Source organism: Petaurus breviceps, unplaced genomic scaffold, assembly GCF_028583685.1.
Source record: "Petaurus breviceps papuanus isolate PSGF00001 unplaced genomic scaffold, PetGlider_PUasm1.0 37, whole genome shotgun sequence".
In the NCBI taxonomy this organism is placed as follows: domain Eukaryota; kingdom Metazoa; phylum Chordata; class Mammalia; order Diprotodontia; family Petauridae; genus Petaurus; species Petaurus breviceps.
In genome coordinates, this window is record NW_027186296.1 from 80,615,106 (window position 1) to 80,628,750 (window position 13,645).

Here is a 13,645-nt window from a genome sequence, read left to right on the forward strand (position 1 = left end):
TCATTTCCTGTTTGGAACTCAGTAAGACAGTTATAATACATGGCCTCTAAAGTCTGATCCTGGACTCAGATGCTTTCTGTCTATGAAAAGAGGGGAGGTGGAGAAGAAGATGAGGTAGCAAGAGAGAAGAGGAAAGGAATATGATGTTGTGGGGTGGAAGGAGGTCCAGGAGAAGACACCAGTCAATCCTCTTGCCATAGATTACCAAACGCTTATTTTGTAGAGTTGAAGAAAGAACTGAATCAAGAAATCATGACTAATGCTTGGTGGGGGAGAGGAAAAAGAAAGGTATGGGATAGTTATTAGGTGCCATCTGCTTCTGTTTCATTATCATCAACATCACCATCATAGTTTTCTATTAACATAAAATTTCTTAGCCATTTGTATTATTGGCCAGTGATGCTATCACAGTGGAGATTCCTTTCTCCACTAGGAACAGTGGAGACAGTGGACAGGAACTAGTAGCAAGTACAGGTGATTGAATTCAGAAAGAGTACTCTATTGTATCTGATACCATATTGCTTACCCCAGTTGCACCAAAGAAAATAGACCAACAATATTTTTTCTTCCACTTTTTCCTTTTCTTCACCTGAGATAAAGCTCTACCTTTCAAAATCCTTTTCCTTAGATGTCTGCCTTACTTCTATAGCATGGTTCCTTCCCCACCACCATGTCACCTGATTAAGGCAGGTCACTTTCCCCTGCTCACCTCACCAGCCCTTCTGTCTGGGTGATTATGGACTTGAGTACTAGATACAATGGTAGAATTATGAAAGGGGATTCAAGTCTAATTATATGAGCCCTTTCTGTGCAAGATGTGGTAAGTCGTAGTTCATTAAAGTAGTATTAGTGATACTTTGTACTGATTGAAACAGGTGATCAGCCCCAAACATTGGAAACATGTCTGAATAGGGCTATAGCCTGAGAGAATGAGGTCTTTGACAGATCTCTAGTGGCTTATCACTTCCCCTTTCTCTTTACTGGACGACTTACTTATCCTCTGCTGATGGGCAGTGGCCAGCCAAATGATTTAGGGTCTCACACCTAAAGCCCTCATGTGTTGTGTGTTGGCAACCCCTGAAAACTATCCATTTCCATTTCTGGAAGTTCTATAGTTACGGAACTTCTTCCCATTAAAGGCATCATTCCAATCAAGTACAACTCTTCCCAGTTTCCCATTCAAGAAGACTACTTTTGCATGATGGTTGAAAAATTACAGGGCTGCATCATAAAAGACAAGTTGCCCCTAGCCCCAGAACGGTAAAGTTTTCTACAGTTCCCCCCTTCAAAATGTATAGGGCTATTTCTATGGAGTGCAGTGGAACAGCTAATATGGGACATTTATGTATGCTAAATACTGTAGTTGACTCATCATTTTCGAGGTCTGTGTCTATAGCTACTGTAACTCCCTCTCCCATCCCCCCACCAGATTCTTTACCATGCCTATCAAACTACTCAGTGTGAAAGGGGAAAGAAAAAAAAACTGGCTCTGGTTTTTCTGGTATTGTAAGTTTCAGGGAAATCATGGCCCAGTGGATAGTGAGCTGCTTTGATGTGTCAGGAAGACCAGGATTCAAGTCCTAGTTCTGATGCATGGTGACTGTAGGAGGTATTGTATTTAAAGTATCCTGGGAAAGTCACTTAACCTTTCAATGACCCTATAAGCTGTAGACTAGGTAGCCATAAACATTTGTAGAGGGATATTTTTCACTGAGAGTTCCCTCAACCAATGAAATCAAGCCCACATCCAAACTCACCAACAAGGGGTGGAGGGGTGTTTGTTGTTTGGTGATTTTGATGTGGCATGGAGATAGCTTTCTGCATGAACAGGAGCTCATAAGTTTCCTATAAACAGCACTAGATTCATTCTGACATTGAAATGTCATCATTGTTTACTGCCTACATGAGTCCACATGAGAAATGACCCAGACATTCATCATTACTCTAAACATCCCATGTATCACAATTATTATGCAGAGGAGAAGACTCAAATCCACTCCCACTCCTTCTATGCATTACTTGATATTCTCATGATGGGTGCCACATAATTCAATGTCTGCTCATCTACTCTTCACTCAGAAAAGAAAATGAAAAGTATTTAGTCTTTGTCTCCACTATATAAAACCTCCCTATAATAATACTTAAAAGTAACTTGTATTCATTTTGCATACATTCTCTATATATGTATGTAATGTGGCCCTAGCCAACGGGAACCCTGTCCTCAAGGCATGCACAATGTATTCTGCTTGGTGCCGATCCATTTCAAAGCATCTGGGGAGCCTGTTCCCAGAAAGACATGACGCTAGATTGGCCGAGAATTCTAAACACAATGATTTGAAGTCATGTGCCAGTATGAGACACTTGCCGATTTGGTTCCACAGAGTCTATAAAAGAGACACACAGAGAAAGAAGCAACAGATACATAACTCTTGAGCATGGTCTTGGTTTCCATTTTGCCTCCTGGAGACTACTAGAATGGAGCTGCTTAGGGGAAATTGGGTTCTCTCTTAGTTTGAGCCAAGAAGTTATTTTGCTTCTGGCTGAAGAACTAATTCATATTGTGTGTATTATCTAGTATATCTTAATCTGTAAATGTCTCCAATTTCTGTTTGCTGCTTTGTCTGGATAAATGAATTTACTTACTATTCACCATTTGTGATTGTCTTTGTTTAACCAGAAGGTGGGAAGAACTCTATCCTAGATGGACTTGCTTCCCTTTTCTTGGGTCTGTGTTGGTGACTTGGCTACAAATAAACTCTGGCCTAGACTTCTATTTCTGAACTTTTGGTAGTTCATTTTCCCAACCTTTCAAAATTCACAAAATCATAGCTCATTTCAAATCCTTCTTTACTTAAGAGTGGACAAAATGGAGGTGAAAGCAAGAGCATGGCCATATATACTCATGGGCCACATAGTAGTGACCCTAGTTAGAAGATAAAGGTTAGAGGCATCTTTCCCAACCAGATGCTTACCACAGTCCTTCCTTTTTCACTCAGGACAGAGCACAGCCAGGATAGATAGAGAAGTGCTCTGAACAGTTAAGGCCTTTGGGACATATTCTCAGTTCTGGCTCTTCAGACGTGTTCTTCAGGTAGGGCTTAGAAACAATTAGAATAGCTGTACCTTCTTTGAAATGGAGATCAGACCCATTCTATGACAGGTCATCATGGCACTCAAGAAGCAGCTTCTCTTGCCCCTTCTGCATGGGCCAGCAGCAGCCAGAGCTCATTGCACATGCTTTTAAGGATGGGGCTTTGTGAGCATGTTGTTTCTGCTACGAAGAAGTAATGTCTTTAAGGGTGAGGACTCTCGCTTTTTGTCTTTCTATTCCTAAGACTCAGCGTGGTGTCTGGCTCATTCTGTTACTTTAAAAATGCTTGTCAATTAAGGCATACAAAGTGCTTTACATATATTATATCAGAACTATCTGGTTTTTGTTATGTCACAAGAACCTGCCATAGTCTCTGGCATATATGATAGGTATTTAATAAGTGCTTGTTAAATTATTTCATTTGATATTTATGACAACACTTTGACTTAGGTAGTATAGTCATACCCATTTTAGTCATGCGGAACCTGGTACTCAGAGTGGAGAAGTCACAGTACATACTTGGTCAGTTGCTGTTGGAAGTAGTGAATCTGTATCTCCCTGACTCCAAGTCCACTTCTCTTTCTGTTATATCCATAATACTGTGCTACTCTACCACTCTAAGCTGCCCACTGCATTTTTATCATACACTGTGAAAGGTAGCATCTGTATGTCACTTCTTCTCTCAAGCCAAAGCATCCCAATGGGGTTATATTGTTTTTAAGTCATGTCTGACTCTTCATGATACCCTTTGAAGTTTTCTTAGTAAAGATTTTGGAGTAGTTTGCCATTTCCTTCTCTGGCTCATTTTTACAGTTGAAGAACTGATGCACACAAGGTAAAATTACTTGCCCAGGGTCACACAGCTAGTAAGTATCTGAGTCTACATTTGAACTCAGGAATATGAGTCTCCCTGACTTCAGGCCCAGCACTCTATCTGTTGTGCCACTTAGCTACCTAGTGCATCTCAATACTGATATTATTGTAGGGCCTTTGTGGAACATTATGTGCAATGACAGGAAGATATCTCTGAATCTCTCTGGGGCAGGAGAAAAGAAGACAAAATGGTGGGGGGGAGGAGTCAAGATGGAAGAGAAAAGCCAGGATGTTGCCTTAGCTCTCCCCAGTTTCCCTCAGAAACAATATTAAATCAAGTATCTAAATTAATTCTGGAGTAACAGAATCCCCCAAAAGGCAGAGAGAAACAATTTTCTAGCCCAAGATAATTTAGAAGGACTTCAGCAAAAGTCTGTCTCACTTGGGTAAAAGGGGAGCATAGCTCAGCACAGATGGTATTTGGATAAGCCAGCAGGAGGCTCGTAGCCACAGCACAGGTCAGCAACTGAGGCCCCATAGTCTCAGTTCAGCAGACCAGTGGCACAACAGGCCAGCTCTGAAGCCTTTAGCCCTAGAGCAGCAAGCAAACTACCAGCCCCCAAACCCAGTGTGCAACAGACATGAGTATGCCAGGCCACACCAGTGCAGTGGGCAAGCTCCCAGCCCCAGAGGCCCTGGCACAGAAAGCCAGTGATCAGACCTCTGGCCCCAGTTCGAGAAGCTTAGTACAGTGTCCCAATACCCAATCAGAGCTCATCTTTTTAAAATGAGAAAAATAAAAACAAAAAAAGATCCCTAGTGACAGGAAAGATAAAAACACAAACTCAGAAGAGGATAACGATGTCAAAATGCCCACATGCAAAGCCTCAAAGAGGAATATGAATTGGTCTCAAGACCAAAAAGTCCTCTTAGAAGAGCTCAAAAAGGATTTTAAAAACCAAATAAGAAAGGTAGAAAAAATTGGTAAAAGAAATGAGAGTTATGCAAGAGTAGTATGAAAAAAGAGTCAATAGGGGTGGCTAGGTGTCTCAGTGAATAGAGCACCAGCCCTGGAGTCAGGAGGACCTGAGTTCAAATTTGGCATCAGACACTTAACACAAAGCTAGCCATGTGACCTTGGGCAAGTCACTTAACCCCAATTGCCCCTCCAAAAGAAAGTGCATAAAAGGAAAAAAGAGTCAACATCTTGGAAAAGGAAGCACAAAAATTAACTAAAGAAAACAACTCCTTAAAAAATAGAAGTGGACAAATGGGAAAAAAAAAACTTACTGAAGAAAACAACTCCTTTAAAAGTAGAATTGGCCAAATGGAGAAAGAAGTATAAAATCTAACCGAAAACAATAATGTACTAAAAATTAGAAATGGGCAAATGGAAAGTAATGACTCTATGAAACATCAAGGATCAGTCAAACAATATCAAAAGAATGAAAAAAATAAAAAATACCACATTGGAAAAGTAACTGATCTGGAAGATAGATCCAGGAGAGAGAATTTAAGAACAAGATCAAACAAAGGGGCTGAACAACATCTTTCAAGAAATTTTCAAGGAAAACTGCCCTGATATCCTAGAGGCAGAGGGTAAAATGATAATTTAAAAGAATCCAACAATCACCTCCTGAAAAAGATCCCAAAATGAAAACTCCGAAGAATATTATAGCCAAATTCCAGAACTATCAGGTCAAGAAAAAAATACTGCGAAGCAGCCAGTAAGAAACAATTCAGATATCAAAGAGCCATAAACAGTATAACACAGGATTTAGCAGCTTCTTCCATAAAGGATTAGAGGGGTTGGAATATGGTATTCTGGAAGACAAAGGAGCTTGGATTACAACCAAGATTCAACTACCCAGCAAAACTGAGCATAAACTTTCAGGGTAAAAGGTGGACATTCAATGAAATAGGGGATTTTCAAACTTTTTTTTATGAAAATACCAGAGCTAAACAGAAAATTCTATCTTCATATACAAGACTCAAGAGAAGCATAAAAAGGTAAACAAGAAAGAAAAAAAACCCTGTGATTTTAAAAATGTTCAACTGTTTACATCCCTACATGAGAAGATAAGACTTGTAGCTCTTGAGAACTGTATCCCTATTAGGACAGTTAGAAGGAGAATACTTAGATGGTGGGGGAGGGTATAAGTTGACTTTGATGTGATGATTGAAAAAAATTAAGGGGTAAAAAACGGATTGTACTGGAAAAGGAGATTGGGAAGCAGAATGGGGTAAATTATGTCACATGAAGAGACATGAAAAATTACAGTAGAGGGGGAAGAGGAGGGGGTGAGCATTGCTTGAACCTTACTCTCATTGTTTTGGCTCAAAGGTGGAATGATACACACACTCAGTTGAGTACAGAAATTGATCTTACCCTACAGGGAAGTAGGAGGGGAGGGGGAAAAGAAAAAGGGAGGGCTTATAGAAAAGACAGCAAATTGAGGGAGGTGGTGGTCAGAAACAAAACACTGGTGAGGAAGGACAAGGTGAAAGGAGAGAGAGAAAAAAATATAAACAGAGTTAAAGTAGGATGGAGGGAAATATATGGTAATAAAAATGGATACATGATTTATACATAAAGGGTGATACAATTAGGAAATTAGGAGAGTAAGTAGTTTATCTGTCAGGTCTATGGAGAATGGAAGAATTTATGACCAAACAAGAGATAGAGAGCATTATGAAATGCAAAATGGGTAATTTTGATTATGTTAAATTAAAACGGTTTTGCACAACTAAAACCAATGCAACCAAAATTAGAAGGAAAGCAGAAAGCTGGGAAATAATTTTTACAGCCAGTGTCTCTATTAAGGCTTCATTACTAAAATATATAGAGAACTGAGTTTACAAAAGAATACAAGTCATTCCCCAAATGACAAATGGTCAGAGTATATGAACAGGCAGTTTTCAGATGAAGAATTTAAAGCTATCTATAGTCACATGAAAAAAATGCTCTAAATCACTATTGATTAGAGAAATGCAAATGAAAACAACCCTGAGGTACTACCTCACACTTATCAGATTGGCTAATGTGACAAAAAAGGAAAATGATAAATGTTAGAGAAAATGTGGGGAAATTGGAACACTAATGCATTATTGATGATTTGTGGAGTGATCCAACCATTCTGGAGAGCAATTTGGAAGTCTGCCCAAAGAGTAACCAAACTGTGCATACCCTTTAATCCAGCAATACTACTACTATGTCTGTATCCTAAAGATATCATTAAAAAGCGGAAAGGAGCCACATGTACAAGTGGCAAAGAGTTGGAAATTGAGGAGATGTCCATCAATTGGGGAATGACTGATCAAGTTGTGGTATATGAATACTATTGTGCTATAAGAAATGGTGAGCAGGCAAATTTCAGAAAATTCTGGAAAGACTTATATGAATTGATGCTGAGTGAAGTGAGCAGGAGAACATTTTACACAGTAACAGCAATATTGTGTGATGATCAACTGTAATCGACTTAGCTCTCTTCATCAATACAATGACATTTCCAAAGGACTCATGATAGAAGTTGCTATCCACATCCACAGAAAGAACTATGAGGTCTGAATATAGATTGAAACATAGTATTTTCACTTTTGTTTTTGTTTGTGGCTTTTCCCTTTTGTTCTTCTTTCACAATATGACTAATATGGAAATATGTTTCCATGACTATACATGTATAACCAATAACAGATTGTTTGCCATCTTGGTCAACAAGGATGGGAGGGAAGGAGGAAGAAAAGATTTGGAACTCAAAATCTTATTAAAAATGAATGATGAGGGGTGGCCAGGTGGCTCAGCGAGTAAGAGTACCAGCTCCAGTGTTGGGACGACCTGGAGATCGAAGATCGAATCCCGGGCTCAGACACTCAGCACCACACCCAGAAATAACTGGCCGTGTAACCTTGAGCAAGTTACTTAACCCCGATTGCTTAAAAATTAAAAAAAATTTAAAAAAATGAATGATGAAAACTATCTTTAAATGTAATTGGGAAAAATAAAATACTATTTACAAAAACTAAAACACAGAAAAGTGAGGAGAGATCTCAATAAAGAGCATTGCAAAATAAAGAGTTTAATAAACTCACTAAGGGAAATAAGGGGGCCTTGGCATTTAAAAAATAAAAAATAAAATTAGGAAATATGACAAACATTTAATTCCCCAGCTTGTAACAGTCAAGAGAAGATCTTAACAAATCAGTGCTTATACTTAAGAATAAAATATCTTTGATGAAGTGCAATATAATATAAAGGAAAGTAGCCTATTTATAGTCAGAGTACCCAAATGCAAATCCTGATTGTGCTATTTAATACTTAACTGTTTAGAAAGTATATTAACCTCTGTAGTCTTCAGTTTATTTTTCTATAAAATGTTTGGTTTGGGATAGATGACCATAAAGATCCCTTTCATTTCTAAATATGTAATCTATAATTCTATGAAGACAAAAATGAACAACTAATAATGAGAATAAAATTTTAAAACAGCTTATCTAGAAGATTCAAGACCTTCAAATTAGGATAATGGAATTAGAAGACAGAGTTAAGACAAATTAAGGATTTGTCTCCTCTCAAATTATTTTAAGTGACTCTACATTGTAACAAATCATACACACAGGAAATTACCTGGAAATATTATAAACCAAAAGCAAATTACACAGAAGTAGAGTTTGTGCAAAGTCAACAAAAGAAGGAATTTAAAAATTTAACACACCCAGATATGTACTCATTAAATTTCAAAGGTAGAATGACAAAGATAAAATCTTAGAAGTTATCAGGAAAAATCAAACTGCACATCAAAAATTAATTCCAGTCTAGATCCTGAAGGACCTCTCATTAAGGGGTACAGTTTAATGGAGAGACTAGACTTCAATTTACCAAAAAAAAGCAAAGAAAATTGGCTTTCACTGAAATACTGATTATTAAGTCTATTCCTTTATGATAAAACATTTTAATGCAGCCAAAGATTTTCAAACTTGGCAAAAGAAAGTAGCTCTGAACAAGAGAATTTTAACAAAGTAAACAAGAGTTCAAAACAAAGAATTAATGTGATGTGTTATTTCCATGTTGCAAGAAATAGAAAGCCAATTATGTTTTACCTTTTAAAAGGAACATCGGGAAAAGGATTAGAAATTGGGAATGGAGGGGTGGTGAAAAGCAAACCCAGATAAGGAAATACAGAAACATAAATGTGCTTGAGGAAGAAGGGAGAATGAGAGGTGCTCAACAGAGAATTATTATACACTCAATCTGGGTGCTCAATACAACACATTAGCTAACAGGGATGTTAGGAGAATGAGAGAATTAATAACTCCTGAGATACATTCCTATATCAAGCTAAGACAAAGTCAGAAAAGGTAATATTAGATTAACTAGTAAAAGTAGCATTTCAAGATCTATATGATGTGATATTGGGGGAAGGTTGTGCTGTATATCTCTGTGTTTATGTATGCTTATAGAGTCTAGGATTGGAGTGATTCTACTGAAACAAGCAATTCTTTATCTTATGTTGACCAAAACAGTATAGTTGAATACAGTGGGAGAAGTATCAAATTTAACAATTGTTACCTTGAAACTTAAGGGAATGAATTAAGCTATAAAAAGAAGAAAGTTGTAAAAATATTAGAAAAGAGAATACAGTAATATGTATCCTATGCCTAAAATATAAGGACATATATACTAAAAGATGAAAAACTAGATTGAAATTCATTATACATAAGTTAAATAAAAAGCAAAAGTTATAATTTTTAAAAAAGAAGACAAAATAGAGCACAGAGAAAACAAAAATGCATGTGTATACATGTACACAGAGACATATCACACATACACCTATACATGCGCACACACATACATGCATTTACATTCAGCCATTGCATGTAAATAACACTGTGTTCATTGCTCAATATCTACTATTATTTGAACTTTGTAAAGGAGAAATTAGATAAAAATTAAGTGGCCTTTGAGAAACCAGTTGGCTAAACAAGTGACTTGGCTTATCAGTTCACTAGGCATTGGGGATGATGGGAGCCTATTAGTGTTATACTGTGGGATCATCTTAAGAATCTTGGCTGGCAAATATTTTGCTCTGGAAGATCTGTCACTAGGGGCTTTGGAGTCAGGTTCATTTGAGTGGTCCAGGGGTGTGCTGGAGTCAGTTTAAACCAAAGAGCTGATTATTAAATTTTCAGTGTGAGCATTCACACCTTGAGATTCAGCAAATGCTACAAATCAGGCCTTGATTTATTGTGTTGTTGGCTGTCTAGACTTAAGAAAGTGTTAATTATACACATTAAATTTAAAAGTGTGTCTATATGTGTAAAATTCTGGAGAGCTGCTTGCTAAACATTTATCAGCATACCCCTGGGGTTCCCTGACTTGCCAAAGTTAGTTTTTCATGTAGGGATAGCATTAACCTTAGGAAGAATGAGGCTGTACTTTGAGCATAATTTCAGGGAGCCTTGTGGAAGGCACTACCACCCTCGAAAATGTCCTCTCCTTCAGTTAACCTGAAATGTCACTCTAATCCCTTTAATTGAAGACTTTGATCCCTATTTAAATATAAACCCACCTAGCAAAGTTAAGAATGCAAGATTTAAGATATTTATTATCAGTTATTTGTTTCATTCACTAACACAGATTTATTAAACACCTACTATGTGCCAAGATATTTTTCTCTTCATTGGGGTAATGATAGTGAATTTTAAAAAGAGAGAAAACAACTCAGTCTCACTGTGAAGGAGTTCAGATCTTGGGAGTGAGATGATATAGAAATAAAATATATTAAAAAAAATTCAAGGAAGAGGGGGTATTAGTATATGAGGAAATCCAGAGTGGATTCTTGTAGTACATGGCACTTGAACTGAGCCCTTAAGGAAGTAAGGGGTTCTTAGAGAGTGTTTTGAAGGGTAAATGTATTCCAGGCACAGGGGAGAGCCTATGCAAAGGCATAGAAATGGGAGAAGGAATGTTGAGATGGGGAATGAGAAATAAACTATTTGGTTAGAATGTAGAGTGCATATAGTAATGTGTAATAAAGCCAGAAATAAAAACCAGCTTGAATGAGTTTCAGATACTTTTTTAAGATAAGGAGGAAATGGAAGGTTTCTGGATTTCTAAAGGCAAAGGAAGACATATGTCTTGGGGGTCTTTAAAATTTTGTTTTGCATGGGGTGGGGAGGGCAGTCCTTTTCCCATGATCAGGGTCTCCTTACTGGCAGCCTTGGTAGAGGAGCCAGAAATAGGTAGACCAGACATTTTAAGACCCTCCCTGCATCTTAAAGGTAGTATCATCTGATACAGAACTGAAGACCTGCTGGGGGAATTTATATCTCCCCTATTGGGCAGTAGAAGCAAAGAACTTTAAATGTGTAGGTGGCAAAGTCTCTGACTGTTCCTTTTACCAACACAGATTCAGAAAGGGCAGAAAAGTAGGTCTCTGAGAAAAGGCAGGGTGCAAAGGGTGGTGAGCTCAGGTAGTAAACAGATGCATTAGTATAATTGCACTTCTAAAATTAATGGGGCTTTTAATCTCTGAAGAACACTTTTAAGCACTCATGTGATTTGGAAACAAAAGTAGAGGTGCAGGAACCTGTCTCCCACTTACGCACAAACCCCGTTTTGTAAAACAATCTCCTTTTATCTGTTTTTCTCTTTTTCCTCCCCACAGGTCAACAGACTATGGCACTACCTATGAGAAACTGAATGACAAAGTAGGGCTCAAGACTGTTCTGAGTTACCTTTACGTCAATCCTACCAATAAACGGAAGGTAAGCCAAGGCCTCCTAGTGATAGGCCTGTGGACACTGGAAACCAGAGAGCTATCTGGTGTCCTCCTTTTTAGCTCAGGTTTCATTCTATCTCTTTTCAGAGTGAAAAGGATTGTCAGTTTGGGTTAATAGACTGTAACTACATTTGCCAACAGGGAGAAAATAAACATGTTTCCCTGTGTTGCAGTTTTTCTTCTGAATCATAGAAGGGCAAAGAGAACCATAACTATCCCTCTTTATTTCTTTTTCTTTCCTCCCAATACAACAATCAAGAAACTGGATATATTTGCATACATCCAGGTCTCACTGATTTGAGACAGCTGGGAGGCGGCCAACTTGGACTAGTAACAAAACTAAATGATGTAATTTTTTGGTTAAAAAATTCAGTTTAATCATTTCCAAGTATACACAGTCAAGTCTTTTAAGTGCCTGTGATGTTCCAGGTAACGTGCAGCTCTATCGATATAAAAAGAGGCAAAAGACAGTCTTTGCACTCAAGGAGCTCACAATCTAGACTCAAGGGCTAATAAAAACATTGCTAAATAGAGATTTTTAGTGAATCTACATTAATACATGGAAAAATATTGATTTACAGTCTCAGTGATTGATCCTGTGCTTTTCCTTCTATGGAAGTATGTTAGATATGTTCTCTTTTGTTTAGTTGTGTAAGTTGTGTCCAACTCTTTGTCACCCCATTTGGGGTTTTCTTGGCTGAGATACTAGAGTTGTTTGCCATTTCCATCTCCAGCGCATTTTTCAGATGAGGAAATTGAGGCATACAGGATTAAGTGACTTGTCCAGGGTCACACAGTAAGTATCTGAGGGTGGATTTGAAGTCTTCTTGACTCCCAGTTTGGTGCCCTATCTACTGCACCACCTATATATGTCCCTTACAATATAGTTTTTCACAAGGAGAAGCAAACCCTTTCCTTAAAGATGCAGATACATATAACCTAGACCCTAATTGACATTAATTCTGAAGCAGAATAGTAATAACAAATAATAATTAAACCTTAATGTAGTATTTTATGGTCTACAAGACAAATGTCTTACAACAACCCTGTAAAGTAGGGATTTCAAGTGGCAGTATTATTCTCATTCTAAAGATGTGAAAACTGAAGCTCAGAGAGATTTCTATTTGCCTACAGTCACATAGCTAGCAAATGCAGAACTAGGACTTGCTATCAGGCCTTTTAACTCTATGTGTAATCCTTTTCCTGCTATATGGTGGGTGAATATTAAACATAGTGTAACATGGACCATCCCATTTAGCATATTTGAGTTGCTTTTCCTGATCCCAACTGTACAGTACAACTGTACTGGCTCGGCACTTGGGTACATTGAAAATGATGAACTCTCACCATGTCATGGTTCAGTGGCCAGCTTAGGGATCGCTTCATCATTTCAAAGTGCTTGCATCTTTCACTGCAGAGCGGAGCCCCCACGTGGTCAGGAGCAGCCAGAGTGTTTATCATCTTCCAAAGGCAGAAGTGCTAAATCAGCAGACAGGATTGGTTGAAATCAGGAAGGAGAACTCACATAAGAATAGTTTATGTTGTTCCTCAGTTGCTCAAGTACAAGTATGTGTTTGTATCAGCCACTAATGGTCAATAGTATAACAAATCTGATAAGGCAGTCTTGACATGTGCATTTAAGGATGTTCAGTAGCTTGTTTTTCTAGTCTCCCTCTTTTCTTTTCTCCTGGTTTCTGTTCTTGGCTTTCTATATTCAAAGCTAGTGTAATTTTGGGATCCACCTGTAATGCTATTTCTGTGTTGATGAAGCCCAGTTATCTTCAGGTGGCTGGATGACTGTCAACATTATTGTATTCAGATGGTATCCAATGTATCAGCCGAATACTGGTTATCTCCATGGCCAGGGTTGTGGTTCAGAATAATAAAAAAACAAACAGAATGAAGTTGAAAACCTTCTCTTCTATTGCAGTGGGTTAATTTTTATTTTTTGCTTTTATTTTTG

At 37.9% G+C, this 13,645-nt stretch overlaps 1 protein-coding gene across 1 annotated transcript in view; it reads left to right on the forward strand.

Moving 5' to 3' along the window:
* Window positions 1-13,645, forward strand: part of SORCS3 (sortilin related VPS10 domain containing receptor 3) — a 719,603-nt gene that overhangs the window by 309,552 nt on the left and 396,406 nt on the right. Inside the window, exon 3 of the mRNA XM_069098908.1 lies at window positions 11,569-11,668. Coding sequence (XP_068955009.1) covers window positions 11,569-11,668 — 100 coding nt within the window. The remainder of the gene's footprint in view (window positions 1-11,568; window positions 11,669-13,645) is intronic.